The sequence below is a fragment of the Lepus europaeus genome, chromosome 11 (genome assembly GCF_033115175.1).
Source record: "Lepus europaeus isolate LE1 chromosome 11, mLepTim1.pri, whole genome shotgun sequence".
Classification (NCBI taxonomy): domain Eukaryota; kingdom Metazoa; phylum Chordata; class Mammalia; order Lagomorpha; family Leporidae; genus Lepus; species Lepus europaeus.
Window position 1 is genome coordinate 65,026,758 of NC_084837.1, and position 16,808 is coordinate 65,043,565.

At 41.1% G+C, this 16,808-nt stretch overlaps 1 protein-coding gene across 1 annotated transcript in view; it reads right to left on the bottom strand.

Annotated features, from left to right (window-relative positions):
- The window catches only part of UBR1 (ubiquitin protein ligase E3 component n-recognin 1), a 157,124-nt gene that overhangs the window by 38,601 nt on the left and 101,715 nt on the right, over positions 1-16,808 (bottom strand). The window contains exons 31-35 of the mRNA XM_062205754.1: positions 15,313-15,406; positions 14,392-14,541; positions 8,464-8,561; positions 2,261-2,354; positions 1,084-1,232 (exon numbers count right to left, since the gene is read on the bottom strand). Coding sequence (XP_062061738.1) covers positions 1,084-1,232; positions 2,261-2,354; positions 8,464-8,561; positions 14,392-14,541; positions 15,313-15,406 — 585 coding nt within the window. The remainder of the gene's footprint in view (positions 1-1,083; positions 1,233-2,260; positions 2,355-8,463; positions 8,562-14,391; positions 14,542-15,312; positions 15,407-16,808) is intronic.

Here is a 16,808-nt window from a genome sequence, read left to right on the forward strand (position 1 = left end):
GCACTAAAATAAATTTTTTAATTCTACTTCCCAGCAATTTTTTGAAATGCCTTAAATATATTTAAATGAAGAAAATGTAACAGATTCCATTAAAAATAATTATCAAAAATATATATTGAAAAGGAAGGTTAAAGCTGGCATGGGATAAAATTCTTAATCTTTTCTATATAATACTGAGCCTGTAACTGCAGTAAGCAAATGTACCAACTAAAAAATTTTACTTTTTCTATGCTGCTACACTTTTTTACGGGAAACTTTCAGTAAAGCAGAGAATTTGGCATCAGGCTTCCCTTCAGACTTGGCTCATTTCAGCTTGCAAATCCATCTCTCAGTATTTTTTTCCCTTTTCTGGTAATTATTTAGGTGATTTTATTTTCCTTCTCTTTTTCTCTCAAATTTATAAAATAAAAATTACTGAACATTTCTGGTTGTTTTTTCCTCATTTGTATTTTTTCTTGATTTTCTAGTGCTGTAAATTTGCTATCTTTTGACTATAGCCTGCTTTGTGCTATTCAAGATATTTTTAATTTATGTTGTACATGGCCATTATGATAGTTAAAAAGAGATCAATATAAAAAATTTCTCAGGGGCCGGCGCTGGGGTGTAGCAGGTAAAGCTGCCACCTGCAGTGCTGGCATCCCGTATGGGCACCAGTTCAAGTCCTGCCTGCTCCACTTCAAATCCAGCTCTCTGATATGGCCTGGGAAAGTAGTAGAAGAGAGCACAAGTCTGGGCCCCTGTACCTGTGTGGGAGACCCAGAAGAAGTTCCTGGCTTCTGGCTTCGGATCAGCGCAGCTCTAGCTGTTGCGGCCAATTGGGGAGTGAACCAGCAGATGGAAGACCTCTTTCTTTCTGCCTCTCCTTTTCTCTCTGTGTAACTATGACTTTCAAATAAATAAATAAACCTTTAAAAAAAAGTCTCAGACCAAATGGCATCAGGCCATCCTAGTAAACTGAAATACTAGTAGTCTTCAAACAAGTCAAAGTGTTCTGGGCCAACAGAGAAAAAGAAATAATTTTAGGTCAATCAATGCTAACTGTTTCACTGAGACTTCCACACCCACGGTTCTTATAGGCTTTACCGATGGCCTGGATGGTGAAGGCACATGTGCTCCAGGTCATCATGGGGATTCGAGGGTCTGTCTCATCAGGAGGCACTTTCAGTCCAATTCTATAAATCGTTGTGGCAAAGAGAATGACCATTTCCTTGATGCTAGTAGAATATTTGACCCTAAAAAAGAAAAAATTATATAATGACTTAGTAAGAGATGGCCACTTAACTGAGAAGTTCAATTAGGTACTAAACCAAAAGAAACAAAATTCCTTGACGTAAGTAAAGTGCTTTTGGCTGAATCACTCTGATGATTTATTCAACAAGAAAAAATGGGAAAAGCAAAACTTTATCTCCTAAAGGTACAAATATAGCTCTTGCAAGATGGTAATGACCCAGGTAACTTCATTTTCTGTAAAAGATAAAGTAAATCATCACATCACATCTGGAAGGTTTCAGGTCCAAATCAAAGGACAGAATGGACAGAGAGGCAATAAAATTCAGAGGAAATAAATATGACCTGGCAAGTTTTGGTGTTTGGAAAAGGTATCAAGAAGCACTTTTGCATTGGGGTGTGTGTGTGTGTGCATGCATGCTGTGTCTATCTGTGATAATATGTACTTGGAATGATAACTCCTGGCTTTCTAAACTTCCACCTGAAACAAGTATTCAAGTATTTTCAGTAGCAATAGGACAGATATTATAAACAAGTAACACAACAACAAAAACATACCCCAGATAGTATTCATGAAATAATACCTGATTATGGCACATTATTTATTTCAAAATGTCTAACATAAATTCCTTTCCAATTAGCTTACGAAGTAGATAAGAAGACCACAGCCTTAGTTTTACATACCTGACAATGAACTGCGGTTGGTGCTGCGTGAACTGAGATTTCTCAGAAAGTCACAGAGCAAGTTCTCCATGACTCTAATGAAAATCTCTTACATTTTAGCCCTTTTATAGGTTCGAACTATAGCACTGGCATTCTTGTTGGTCAAAATGGTTGTGTACAGGTATGAGTTATCCTAGTATATATTAATTTCACTATTACAAATAAAACAGCAGGAGTAAGAAACAAGATAAAAATGGGATACAGCAACAATTTCACAAATAAAGGAAGGAAAGAAGGAAGAAAGTAAGGATGTTTCCCCTCTTATTTCCCCAACCATTCACAAATTTCTCTTAACTATTGAGATACTTACGAAGACTGAACTCCAAAACTCAGTATGGAATGGAACTCAAAGGTGGAATCTCCCATTCCTTGATTGAACAAGACAGGAATTATTGGGCTTTCTCCTAATAAAAGGAAAAAGAAAGAAAAATAATCAATGAGTTTATCCTGAAATGTTTTTCTAGCTTTTAAAAATTATTTATGATTATTTCAGAAAAGTAAAAAAATGCTAATGAGCAATAAATAATCACTTGAAATCTCTCCACCCAGATAACTATAGGAAACATTCAGGTGATACCTTTTTTCTATATAAATAGTACACACTTGCTGGCGCTGCGGCTCACTAGGCTAATCCTCTGCCTTGCGGCGCCGGCACACCGGGTTCTAGTCCCGGTCGGGGTGCCGGATTCTGTCCCGGTTGCCCCTCTTCCAGGCCTGCTCTCTGCTGTGGCCAGGGAGTGCAGTGGAGGATGGCCCAAGTGCTTGGGCTGTGCACCCCATGGGAGACCAGGATAAGCACCTGGCTCCTGCCATCGGATCGGTGTGGTGCGCCGGCCGCAGCGCGCCTACCGCGGCGGCCATTGGAGGGTGAACCAACGGCAAAAGGAAGACCTTTCTCTCTGTCTCTCTCTCACTGTCCACTCCGCCTGTCAAAAATAAAAATAAATAAATAAATGAATAAATAGTACACACTTAAGGGAATTTCAAAAAGTTCATACAGAAATGGAAAATAGGGGCAGGCACTGCGGCAATAGCAGGTGCCAGCATCCCATATGGGCACCGGTTCTAGTCCCAGCTGCTCCACTTTTGATCCAGCTCTCTGCTATGGTCTGGGAAAGCAGTGGAAGATGATCCAAGTCCTTGGGCCTCTGCAGGTGACCTGCAAAAAGCTCCTGGCACCTGGCTTCAGATCGGTGCAGCTCCAGCCGTTGTGGCCATCTGGGAAGTAAAGCAGAGGATGGAAGACCCTCTCTCTGTATCTCTCTCTCTGCTTTTGTTTCTCTGTAGCTCTTTCAAATAAATAAATAAATCTTAAAAAAAAAAAAAAGAAATGGAAAATATATTTGGTGCGAAAACAATCTTGAAATCCATGTAGTTTTTGCACAATATAAATTTTCCATAAACTTTTTTTTTTTTAAAGATTTTATTTATTTGAGAGGTAGAGTTACAGATGGTGAGAGGGAAAGACAGAAAGAGGTCTTCCTTCCATTGGTTCACTCTCCAGATAGCTGCAAATGTCAGAGCTGTGCTGATCTGAAGCCAAGAGCCAAGTGCTTCTTCCTGGTCTCCCACGCGGGTGCGGGGGCCCAAGGACTTGGGCCATCTTCCACTGCTTTCCCAGGCCATAGCAGAGAGCCAGATTGGAAGAGGAACAGCCGGGACTAGCACCAGCACCCATATGGGATGCTGGCACCGCAGCGGAGGATTAACTTGCTGTGCCACAACGTGGGCCCCTTCCATAAACTTTAAAAAAGATATCATATATTGTTCTGCATCTTGCTTTTTCACCTATCAGATTATGCATATCTTTCCACATCAGTAACTCCCACTCTTTATTTCCTTTTTTTTTTTTTTTTTTGACAGGCAGAGTGGACAGTGAGAGAGAGAGACAGAGAGAAAGGTCTTCCTTTTCCATTGGTTCACTGTGCTGATCTGAAACCAGGAGCCAGGTGCTTTTCCTGGTCTCCCATGCAGGTGCAGGGCCCAAGCACTTGGGCCATCCTCCACTGCACTCCCGGGCCATAGCAGAGAGCTGGACTGGAAGAAGAGCAACCGGGACAGAATCCAGTGCCCCAACCAGGACTAGAACCTGGGGTGCCAGCGCCGCAAGCAGAGGATTAGCCTAGTGAGCCATGGCGCCGGCTTTATTTCCATTTTTAATCACTATCCTTGTATAAGTATTCTCTCAGTAAAGCAGCATGTATCAGCGAATAAAGCTAAAGGATCCGGGGGCAGGTATTGGGCAGTGCATAGCTGCATTGGGAGTGCCAGTTTCAGTCCTGGCTTTTCTGCTCCTGATCCAGCTTCCTGCTAATGCATCCTGGGACACAGTGGATGATGGCTCAAGTGCTTTGTTCCCTGCCACCATGTGAGAGCCCCAGATGGAAGTTCATGGCTCCAGGTTTTAGCTGGTCCAGCCCTGGTTATTGCAGACATTTGGGGAGTGAACCAATGGTTGGAAAGTATATATATATATATATATATATATATATATATATATATCTGTTGTGTGGGCATTTGGGAAGTGAACTAGTGTATGGGAGATAGTTCTGTCTTTCAAGTATATGAAAAAAAAATTTTTTTTTAAAAAAAGAGTAAAGGACCCAGAGACAAGCTGCCTATGTTTGAGTCCTTTTGCAGGTTCCTCTGGTCAGAGAGGCTTGTTTTCTCTTGGGATTTTAGGTGTTTAAGTGGCTATCATTGCAGTATAATTCCATGTCATGGGAAACAGCCGAAGGAGAAATAAAATAAGACCAGAATTCTCATTATATGTTCTGGCTCTGAGAGGCTTTTCCTTAGGCAGAAATGAGGGCATTTCTCTTGGATTTTTCATTGTTCATGCCCACTGCACAGTTCTATGACTCAGACAGCTGTTGGGTCAAAGTTGGGAAATAAAGGTGAGAAAAACCAACCAACCAAAAAATTCATTGCCTATACTATCCATTCTTCACATTTTGACTTTCCTCCATTCTGCTTGCATTTTTCACTTTTCATAGTCTTTAGGTATTCTTTTTGCATTCTGTGAAACTGGTAGAGATTCACTAGGAATGGATATTGGCTTTTATTAAAAATCTTTTTAAAAAATTTGTTACAATAACTAGTTAGTTTTCTCCCTTAACCTGTTAATGTAAAAAACTTCCATCCATCGTTGCACTCTTAGAATAAGCCCAACCTGGTCCGGCGCCGGGGCTCAGTAGGCTAATCCTCCGCCTTGCGGCGCCGGCACACCGGGTTCTAGTCCCGGTCGGGGCACCGATCCTGTCCTGGTTTCCCCTCTTCCAGGCCAGCTCTCTGCTATGGCCCAGGAAGGCAGTGGAGGATGGCCCAAGTGCTTGGGCCCTGCACCCGCATGGGAGACCAGGAGAAGCACCTGGCTCCTGCCATCGGAACAAGCGCTGTGCGCCGGCCGCAGCGCGCCTACCGCGGCGGCCATTGGAGGGTGAACCAATGGCAAAAAGGAAGACCTTTCTCTCTGTCTCCCTCTACTGTCCACTCTGGCTGTCAAAAAAAAAAAAAAAAAAAAAAAAGAATAAGCCCAACCTGATCATTATCCCTATCCCTTCTGGGTTATGAATTCTCCTCTAATTAGGGTTTGGACCATATTCCTCAGATGTTGGGCCACCTCCCACTGCCTTCCCAGGTGCATTAGCAGGAAGCTGGATCAGAAGCAGAGCAGCTGAGACTTTTTATTAGAGCAGCACTCTATTATGGGATGGCTGGTGTCATGGCACCTACTATGCCACACCACTGGCCCCACAACTGAGATTTCTTTTTCAATTAGTTTTCAAAATTTATTTATTTGAGAGCTAGAGTTACAGTGAGAGGAAGAAACAGAGAGAAAGGTCTTCCTTCCATTGGTTCACTCCCCAGCTGGCTGCAACAGCCAGAGCTGTGCCAATCCGAAGCCAGGAGCCAAGAGCTTCTTCCTGGTCTCCTACACGGATGCAGGGGCCGAAAGGCGGGCTATCTTCTTCATTACACTGGCCCCTTTAATTGTTTATTTTTTAAGAGGTGAAGGAGAGAGGAGAAGGGGGAGAGGGAGGGAGGGAGGGAGGGAGGGGGAGAGAGAGAAAGATAGAGATTGATATCCTATCTTCTGGTTCACTCCTCAAATGCCCACAATGGCCGGGGGCTGAACTCAATCCAGGTCTTACATGTGAGTGGCAGGGATCCAACTACATGAGCCATTGCTTTTTGCCTTTAAGGGTGTACATTAGTAGGAAGCTAGAATCGAGAGCAGAGCCAGGACTCAAAACCAGGCAGTCTGATATGCGAACTGAGTGTCATCCCAATCAGCATTTTCACTGCTAAGCCAAACACCTGACCTGACTGAGATTTTTATGTGGCCTAATTCATTAACTAACCAGGGCCATCTGATAAAGTATATTTTATTTTCCTTTCTTTAAATATTTATTTATCTACTTAAAAGGCAGTTACCGAGAGAGTAACTTCCATCGACTGGCTCACTCCCCAAATGGCTACAATTAGCTGGGAATAGGCCAGGCATAAGCCGGGAACCTGAAACTCTATCCAAGTCTTCCGTGTGCATAATAGGGGCACAGCCACGTGAATGCATCTTCTGCTGTATTCTCAGGCACATTTGCAGGGAGCTGGATCAGAAGCAGAGCGGCCAGGACTTGAACCAGCACTCATATGGAAAGCCAGCATTGCAGGTGATGGCTTAATTCACTGCACTGCAACATTGGCCGCCAAAGTATATTTTCTAATGTGAACAAATTTCTTGAAAAATTACCAAATCAAGCTCAATTTAAAAAATTCTCTAAGTTCTTACATATTTTAAGACAACTTAATCAATCATATTCTTAGGAAGATCTAGTAAAATTACCCACTATAAATATCCTTTTAATTTTCTTTATGTATTAAACACTGAATGGAAACAAAGAAGCTGAATTCACTATATTTGCCTTCTTCTCTCCTCACCTCATCATATCTGTAATGGGAATAAAGGATATTCTTACTCTATTTGCAATGCTTCCTTTGCAATCTCTTGGCTGTTTATTTTCTCCTAACAATTACTGAATAAGCATTCAGAGAGGAATTATCAATGCCTACTGTCACCACTTCTCATCACCTCATGATAGGACCACAGCAACGAATTCCTGATTAATCTTATTTTAAAACAGATTTATTTATTTATTTGAAAGGCAGAGTTACAGAGAGGCAGAGAGAGAGAGAGAGAGAAAGTCCTCCATCCACTGGTTCACTCCCTAGATGGCCACAATGGCCGGAGATGCACCGATCCGAAGCCAGGAGCTTGGAGATTCTTCCAGGTCTTCCACTTGTGCAGGGGCCCAAGGACTTGGGCCACCTTCTACTGCTTTCCCAGGCCATAGCAGAGAGCTGGATTAGAAGTGGAACAGCTGGGACTCGAACTGGTACCCATTTTGGATGCTGGCACTGCAGGTGGCAGCTTTACCTACTACTCCACAGTGTTGGCCTCTTCTGATTAATCTTAAAGGAATCATTTCTTCATATCTCCAATTCACCCAATGAAAAACTCTCGCATCAAAAAGATAGCAGAATAAATGCTAATGACATACTTCAAAAATTTTAATCACTTTTTTGGATTAAAAAATTTATTTGAGAAGTAGATACACACATACAGACACACACAGCTCCCATATGCTGGTTCACTTCTTAAACACCAAATGGGGTGAGCCAGGCTAAAGCCAGGAACCAGGAACTCAATGCAGGTATCACACAAGGGTTGCAGGGACCCAACTACTTGAGTCATTACCTGCTGCCTCCCAGGGTACACAATGGTAGGAAGTTGGAACTGGGAGTAGAGCTGGGACTCAACTAGTTATCTTAACTGGCATGCCAAACACCAGCCCCTCTTACTGATTTTAGATAGATCTTGGATCAAAGATTTATTTATTTAAATTTAATTTACTTATTTTTACCACTTGAAAGGTAGTGTGATCGACAGAGAGAGAATGGAAGGAGACAAGGTGTGTGGGGGGGAGACAGAGAGACTTTCCATCTGCAGGTTTACTCCCAAACACTCCCAACAGCGAGGGCTGGGCCAGGCCAAAGCCAGGAACCTGGAAGTCCATCCAGGTCTCCCATGTGAATGGATGGCAAGGGCCGAAGCATATCAGCCATCATCCATTTGCTCCCTGGGATGCACTAGCAGAAAGCTGGATCAGAAGAGTAGTGTAGCTGAGATTTGAACTGGCACTCCAACATGGGATGCAACTGTCCTGAACAGTGGCTTAAGCTGCTGTGCCACAACACCTGCCTCAGATCTAAGATCTAAATCTAAGTAACTGACTCCAGGTTAATGTCTAGCTATAGGCCTTCCAGATGAAAAATGACCAAGCTGAGTAAGATGATTTAAGCCAAACTTAGTAACAGCTTAAGAAAACTTAATTTCCAGATATTCAATAAATCTGTAGTTATAAATCACATTTAGCATAATAATTACTTTAAATATTAAAGGTTCTAATACATAATTTTCACATAGCTAATATAAAATACATTTAAGCAAACCTTTAGCGTGTTTCATATTATAACCTGATATTCTGGCCAGTACAGTCTGAATCCACTGTGCCAACGTCAAAAGTTGAGCAAGAGCTTCTGCATTCTCACTGAAAAATGATATTTAAAAATTATTAAAGTCATTGTAGAAAATCAAACTGAAAAGCTGAATTTGCAGTACTTCCTTAAATCAATGGCTATGTAAAAATGACAAATTTCTCCAGATTAACTTTCTAGGTCATAGAAACATGTCTAAATATTTAGCTTTTGGAGGAGGGAGAGGAATTTTAAAAGTACTATAAGGAATAAGATACCACCCATATGCCCCATCACTCAGAAGTAATAAACACCAGTAAACTGAATCACCATTCTAACTATTCAGGACAAAAGCCAGGTGTTGTTACTGACTTCTCTGATTCCCTCACACCCTACATATTTTAGTTTATTAGCTATTCTTGCAGATCTTACCTTCTAAATATATCCCAAGCTGATCACTTGTTTTTACCCCTACCACTATTTACCCAAGTCCAAGTCATATTATCCCTTACCTGGACTACTTCAATAGACTCCTAACTTTCTTCCTGCTTCTATTCCTGTGTTTCATTAAGTATGAATTCATCATACAACAGCCAGAGGAATCTTCTAAAAATATAAATTGGCTCATATCACTTCCCTATTCAAAATATTGCAACAGTTTTCCACCACACATAAAATAAAAATTCTAACTTCTAATCTTATCTTCTTTGGTTCTTTGCTTGTTCTATTCCAGATATACTGCCTTCTTGTTATACCTCAAACACGCCAACCGTGTGCCTATCTTGGGGCCTTTGCTCTTAATGTTGCCTTTGCTTAGAATTCTCTAATCCTAGACAGTAGTACTGTTGTCTCTCACTTCATTCAGGTTTCCACTCAAATGTCACCCTCTCAAGGACTCCCTAACAACTCTGTCTATAAGTGGCTATATGCCCCAGTCTGTCTTTAGCCCTTTAACATTTGGCTTTTGTTTTCTTATAGAATTTCTCATTACTCAACACTCTGCATTTATTGGTTTATTGCCAGTCTGTCTTTTCTGGAACGTAAATTTCATTAGGACAGGGATTTGATTCGGACTGTTAAGTGAAAAACAAAAGGGACCAGGAATAATGTTATTAAAAAGCACTACAGGCCGGCACCGTGGCTTAACAGGCTAATCCTCCGCCTTGTGGCACCGGCACACCGGGTTCTAGTCCCGGTTGGGGCGCGGGATTCTATCCCGGTTGCCCCTCTTCCAGGCCAGCTCTCTGCTGTGCCCAGGGAGTGCAGTGGAGGATGGCCCAAGTGCTTGGGCTGTGCACCCCATGGGAGACCAGGAGAAGCACCTGGCTCCTGCCTTGGGATCAGCGCGGTGCGCCGGCCGCAGCACGCCAGCCGCAGCGGCCATTGGAGGGTGAACCAATGGCAAAAAGGAAGACCTTTCTCTCTGTCTCTCTCTCTCACTATCCACTCTGCCTGTCAAAAAAAAAAAAAAAAAAGCACTACAAACAAGAATCCACTGATTGATAGGACAGTCTTGAATGAGGTTTAAAAATAAAATGAACCGTGCCAAAATCTGCAATATCTAGGTAAGAGAAAGTTTTTGGTTCTCAAAAATGAAAGTATAGGGCCGGTGCCGCGGCTCACTAGGCTAATCCTCTGCCTTGCGGCGCCGGCACACTGGGTTCTAGTCCCGGTCGGGGCACCGATCCTGTCCTGGTTGCCCCTCTTCCAGGCCAGCTCTCTGCTGTGGCCAGGGAGTGCAGTGGAGGATGGCCCAAGTGCTTGGGCTGTGCACCCCATGGGAGACCAGGATAAGCACCTGGCTCCTGCCATCGGATCAGCGCGGTGTGCCAGCCGTAGCGCGCCTACCGCGGCGGCCATTGGAGGGTGAACCAACAGCAAAAAGGAAGACCTTTCTCTCTGTCTCTCTCTCTCACTGTCCACTCTGCCTGTCAAAAAAAAAAAAATTTTTTTTTAAATTAAAAAAAAAAAATAAAAAAAAAATGAAAGTATAGTACTGTGGATACTATGAATTATATGGGACCAATTTTCTTAAAAAGATACAAGCTTGATAGTTTTAAACTTTAAACAAATTTATATTCATTTTATCAAAATGTTAATTTTGATCAAACTTTATATTTTAACTTTAATATCCTAGATTATAATTAACACTGATATTCTAAAAAGCAAAAAGGCTAATATATTCAAATACACAGGTAAGTTCAAGTGCCTGATACCATAGTAAAACTGTTACTATAGATTAAAAGGGTCCCACAGTTCAAAAAGGCCTAGTTGGGGCTTGTGCTGTAGTGTGGTGGGTAAAACCATCACCTGCAGTGCCAACAACCTATATGGGCACCAGCTCAAGTCCCAGCTGCTCCACTTCTGATCCAGCTCTCTGCTATGGCCTAAGAAAGCAGTAGAAGATGACCGAAGTACTTGGGTCCCTGCACACGTGTGGGAGACCCGGAAGAAGCTCCTGGTTCCTGGCTTTGGATCAGTGCAGCTCTAGCTGTTGCAGCCATCTAGGGAATGAACCAGTGGGTGGAAGATCTCTGTCTCTCTTTCTCTGCCTCTACCTCTCTATAACTCTGCCTTTCAAATAAATAAATAAATGTTAAAAAAAAAAAAAAAAGAAAGAAAGAAAGAAAACCTTGTCACATGGATCAGTTTTTCTTACTTTAGAAAAGATTCCCTGGGGTCACCATTGTGGTGTAGCGGGTTAAGCCATTGCCTGAGACACCAGCATCCCATATGGGTGATGGTTTGATTCCTGCTGCCCCACTTCCATTCAAGCTCCCTGATAATGCACCTGGGAAACCAACAGATGATGGCCAGTACCTAGGCCCCTGCCACTCACATGCAAGATCTGGATGGAATTCCTGGCTCCTGGCCGTTGTGGCCATTTGGGGAATAAACCAGTGGATGAACCATCTCTCTGACTTTTCTCCTCTCTCTGTCACTCTGCCTTTCAAATAAATAAAATAAATCTTAAAAAAGGAAGCAAAGTAGGAAGGAAGGGAGGGAGGGAGGATAGACTACTTCAGGGAATTTGTCAGCTGTCCATCTTTTTTGTTTTTTTAAAGATTCATTTATTTATTTGAAAGGCAGAATTATAGAGAAGGAGAGGCAGAGAAAGAGAGAGAGGTCTTCCATCCGTTGGTTCACTCCCAAAATGCCTGCAATGACCAGAGCTGTGCAGATCCGAAGCCAGGAGCCTAGAGCTTCTTCTGGGTCTCCCATATTGGTGCAGGGGCCCAGGAGTTGGGCCATTTTCTACTGCTTTCCCAGGCTATAGCAGAGAGCTGGATGAGAAGTAGAGCAGTTGGGACTTGAACCAGTGCCCATATGGGATGCTGGCACTGCAGGCAGCAGCTTTACCTGCAATACCACAGCGCTGGCCCAGAAGCATTCCATTCTTTTTTTTTTTTTTTCATTTATTAAACTTTTATTTAATGAATACAAATTTCCAAAGTACAGCCCATGGGTTACAATGGCAGAAGCATTCTATTCTTAAAGATATAAAGGAAAGGAGTTTCCAAATATTCTTTTAGACAATAATTCCAAGGAGGCAAACATCTAGTGAAGCAGCTAGAATGCCACCCAAGATACCTGCATCCTCTCCATTTTTGAATCCAAATTCCAGAGAGGCAGCAAATGATGGCATGTGAGACACCAATGGAAGTATTTGGGGGAGTAAAATAGCAGACAGAAAATCTGCTTCTGTCTAAGAAAGAAAGAAGAAAAAGAATAATTTACATATTTAATAATCCTTATTTGAGGGAACCATTATGTAAAAAAAAACCTTGGCTAGGCTAACAAGAAGTTGGAAAGTCACTTGATTTTATTATTATTTATTTTATTTTTATTTTCAGGTATATAGTTAGATAAGGCTTTGGAGTCAGATAATGGTTTAAATTCCTGATTCTGTCTCAGGAAAAATGCAAACTACCCCTTTATTTTTGTAAAATATTTTTTTCTAATTAAACTATTTATTTGAAAGGTAGAAAGAGAGTCAGAGATCTCATCTACTGGTTTATTTTTCAAATGCCCATAACAGCAGGAGCTGGGCCAGGCCAGAGACAAGAACTCAATTCAGATCGCCTACTTCAGTGGCAGAGACTCAAACACTTGAGCGATCGTGTGCTTCTTCCCAGCATTAGCAGGAAGCTAGAATTGGAGGCGGAATCAGGATTCAAACCCAGGCACTCTGATCCGGAATGCATTGCCTCAGGCGACATCTTAACTACTGAGACAAATGCCCACCTGCAATTCCTTATCTTTTTTTTTCTTAAAGTTTTGTTTATTTACTTTTACTTATTTATTTTTTAAAGGTAAGCTTATTGTGGGGCACAAGATTTTTTTTTTTTTTTAAAGATTTATTTGAAAGGCAGTATTATAAAAAGGCAGAGAGACAGACAGACAGACAGACAGACAGACAGATAGACAGGTATTCCATCTGCTGGTTCACTCCCCAGATGGCTGCAACTGTCAGAACTGAGCTGATCCGAAGCCAGGAGCCAGGAGCTTCTCCCGGGTCTCCCACATGGGTATAGGGGCCCAAGGACTTGGGCCATCTTCCACTGCTTTCCCAGATCATAGCAGAGAGCTGGATTGGAAGTGGGGCAGCTGGGACTTGAACTGGTGCCCACATGGGATGCTAGTACTGCAGGTGGTGGCTTTACCCGCTATACCACAGCGCCAGCCCCTATTTCACTTAACTTAAAGGCAGAGTGAGAGACAGAGACAAAGACTGAGACAGAGAGAGGGATCTCCCTTCCACTAGTTCATTCCTCAAATACTCACAAGAACAGGTGTTGGGCCACGGCAAAGCTAGGTGCCTGTAATTCTATCCAGGTCTCTCATGTAGGTAGCAGGGACCTAACAACTTAAGCCATCACCTGTTGCCTTCCACGGTATGCATGAGCAAGAAGTGGAGCAGGAACTCGAACCCAGACACTCCAATATATGAGGTGGGCATCCCAAGTGCTATCTTAATGCTGGGCTGCAACATTCACCCTCTCTTTAAATGGATATAACAGTACCTACTTCATTACACTATTGCTAGAATTAAGTAAGATAATTTAGGAAGTACTTAGCAGAGTGCCTAGAATACAGGATTAGTTACTTAATAAATTTTTCTGATGCTACCTGATCTTCCTATACAACAATATCCTATGTCCCAATATGCTGAACAAGGCACTTTCCAAATCAGATTTTGCAATGACACAGAATAGCAGAGATAAACTAATTACTGATCTTGCAAACCTATCAACTTTGAACTTTAGTTATGGGAACATGTTAGAAGTATTTTTTAACCAACAAAACCATTTTCTGTAGCAAAACTTGGGTTTATAATTATAAATTCACTGAGTTTTAAAAAAAACTAAAATAATAACAAATAGTACTGTTACCACAGAGAACACTGAGAATATAGAAATATATAATTAAGCACCCTAGTTGTCAGAAAAATGATTTTGCTTTTTTGTTTTTATTATTTTTATAGTTAATATTACCATTTGGATCTTGAGAAAAATGTAATTTTAAAAAGTTCACAAAGACCTTAAGCACTATCAAACTCCAAATAGCAACTGTGATGGTGGCAAAGGGCATACAAAAGGAATGAATTTTTTTGCATCTTATTTTCTTCCATAAGTGTTAAGAGGTTAGAGTTCCACTGCTTCAGTGGTCTTTGGTGGAGATATGTGGACAACATTCAGACTCGAGTAAAGGAGCACTCAAATCCTCTGAGACCAAATACTGGACTTTAAATCATAGTTACAAGTGTGATGTAAGTTATGAAATAAAAGAGTGTTAATTCCTTTGAAGAGTAAAAAAGAAACCAGTATCTAACAAAAATAGGTACAAATTAAAGGATTAAAAAGAACTCCCTAAAAATTAACCAAAATACAAGTTAAAACATACCTGTTTATTTTTTGAGGTTGCAAAGGTATAATGGGGATCACAGTATTGCACAAAGACTTGCACAGAGGGCAAAGATATTCTCCACTCTCTAAGTCAAAAAGATCAACATGGATGCGTTGCTGAGAGCTCAGCTGTACAGCTTCAAAATACCTGTAAAATTCAAAACACATGTCCACTTAGAACTACAGATTTATCTTTAATCCACATTTAAATATCTGGAATTTCTGTCCCCCTCCCATCAGAAGAACACATTTTTAGAACCTACATACAAAAATATACATGTTATGATTACAGAAAGAACAGGCTGTCCATTTTGGGGGCAAGGGGGAGGAACTGGAACGTATCTCAGAACTGATACAAATTTAAAGTAAATTTACTGAATCATAACACATTTCTTGCCTCAACAGGATGCAGGTGCAATGAGGACACCACTTCCCACAGTTTCTAATGAACAACTGAGGTAGAAAAGGCTATCACAGGAAAATCATGTGTTTTAATCCAATGCTAAACAGGTAAATGCTATACAAAATATTTCTCAGGAATTATATTTCTGAAATCTTATCTCCAGAGAAAGAACTAAAATGTATTATCTACTCTCTCAAAGTTGCATTTCACTGTGTGTTTTGAGGGAAATGGTAGAGATTAATGCTTCATTTCTGTGAATACTGATGAAGAGCAATTGGTTAGTTTGTATAAAGCAAGCCCAAAGGAATACTGAAAACCTCAAGTTGGTAACTGTATACTCCAATCTCTAAAGCTGACAATAATTCATATCATGCTAATACAATCAGCAATTGAAACTGCTTCAATTATTCAAATAAGAAAAAAGGAAAGAAGACATGGAAAACATGCCTTTTTGTGGCCTTTAGTGAACATCAGTGTTCTAGTCTCTGTCAAGAACATGTCAGAAGGACAACTTACTTCTGCCAGCACACTGCATGCATTACATGACCACAGCTTCCTGTGTAAGTTCCATAGGCCAAGTCTGGATCCATGAAAAGTGGGTCCAGGGTTTCTGGTACAGGAAGACAAAAATAGGAAGTACGTGTTTATCTCTTGCAAAGTTATAATAAAAAGGAGAGGGAAAGAGAGAGAGGGAGAGAGAGAATAAGAGGCTATCAGATCTAAAATTCTAATCACAAACTTCTTAGAAAAAATAAAGGAAAGTGTCACAACAACATGACAGCAGGATCTATGTTTTCAAAAGCAACAAAAAGGGACTGGGCCAGCAGTATCGCCCAGTGGGTTAAAGCCCTCGCCTAAGTGGAGGATGGCTCAAGTCCTTGGGTCCCTGCACCCACATGGGAGACCAGGAGGAAGCACCTGGCTCCTGGCTTCGGATCGGCGCAGCGCACGGGCTGTAGCAGCCATTTGGGGGGTGAACCAATGGAAGGAAGACCTTTCTCTCTGTCTCTCTCACTGTCTAACTCTGCCTGTCAAAATAAACAAATAAAATTAAAAAAAAAAAAAAAAAAAAAAAAAAAGCCCTGGCCTAAAGCACCGGCATCTCATATGGGTGCGATTTGAGTCCCGGCTGCTCCTCTTCTGATTCAGCTCTTTGCTATGCCCTGGGAAAACAGTGGAAGATGGCCCAGGTCCCTGGGCCCCTGCACCCACATGGGAGACCCAGAGGAAGCTCCTAGCTCCTGCCTTCGGACTGGCGCAGCTCCGGCAGTTGCAGCCAGCTGGGGAGTGAACCAACAGATGGAAGACCTCTCTCTGTGTGTCTACCTCTCTCTGTAACTCTTTCAAATAAATAAAATAAAATAAAATAAAAAGCAACAAAAAGGGGGAATATTTAAATCTAAACTCTCAGGAATGATTCCAAAATTAGTATGATTAATGACAATCAATTGTCTTAATTAATTAATCTTTTATCAATATTTTAATTCTGAACATTACATTTAAGCTACATTATTTTGGTTGCTGAAGTGATTTTTTATGATTTAAACACAATTTACTTTTATCATTTTAAGAATATTCGAATGGGGTGATAAACATACTGCATTATAACTTAGCAGAAAAAAGCATAGATTAGGGATTTCAAGTTCTAGTTTTATCATTTCTAACTCATAGCTTTGGCCCCCTCACTGGTAAAAATGGAGACAATATTGCTATCTAACTCCTAGAGTTTTTGTAAGGATTAACTAAGCAAATATATATAAATCGCTTAAAAAGTGATTTGCATATGTTAGGTATTCAATAAATGTTAGCCTTTATTATCATTATTATTAGTCAAGAGTATTTTTAAAATAAAGCAGCTAACATCTGATGTGACATAAGGAAAACAATCTTTCATCTAATTAGTATTCTTGACAAGAAAGTGTTTAACATGAATCTAGTAATGAGGCAGCAATCAAATTCACAATGTGAAACAATACACAAGACAACTTGCCTGCATTCTCCAAACATGGTAT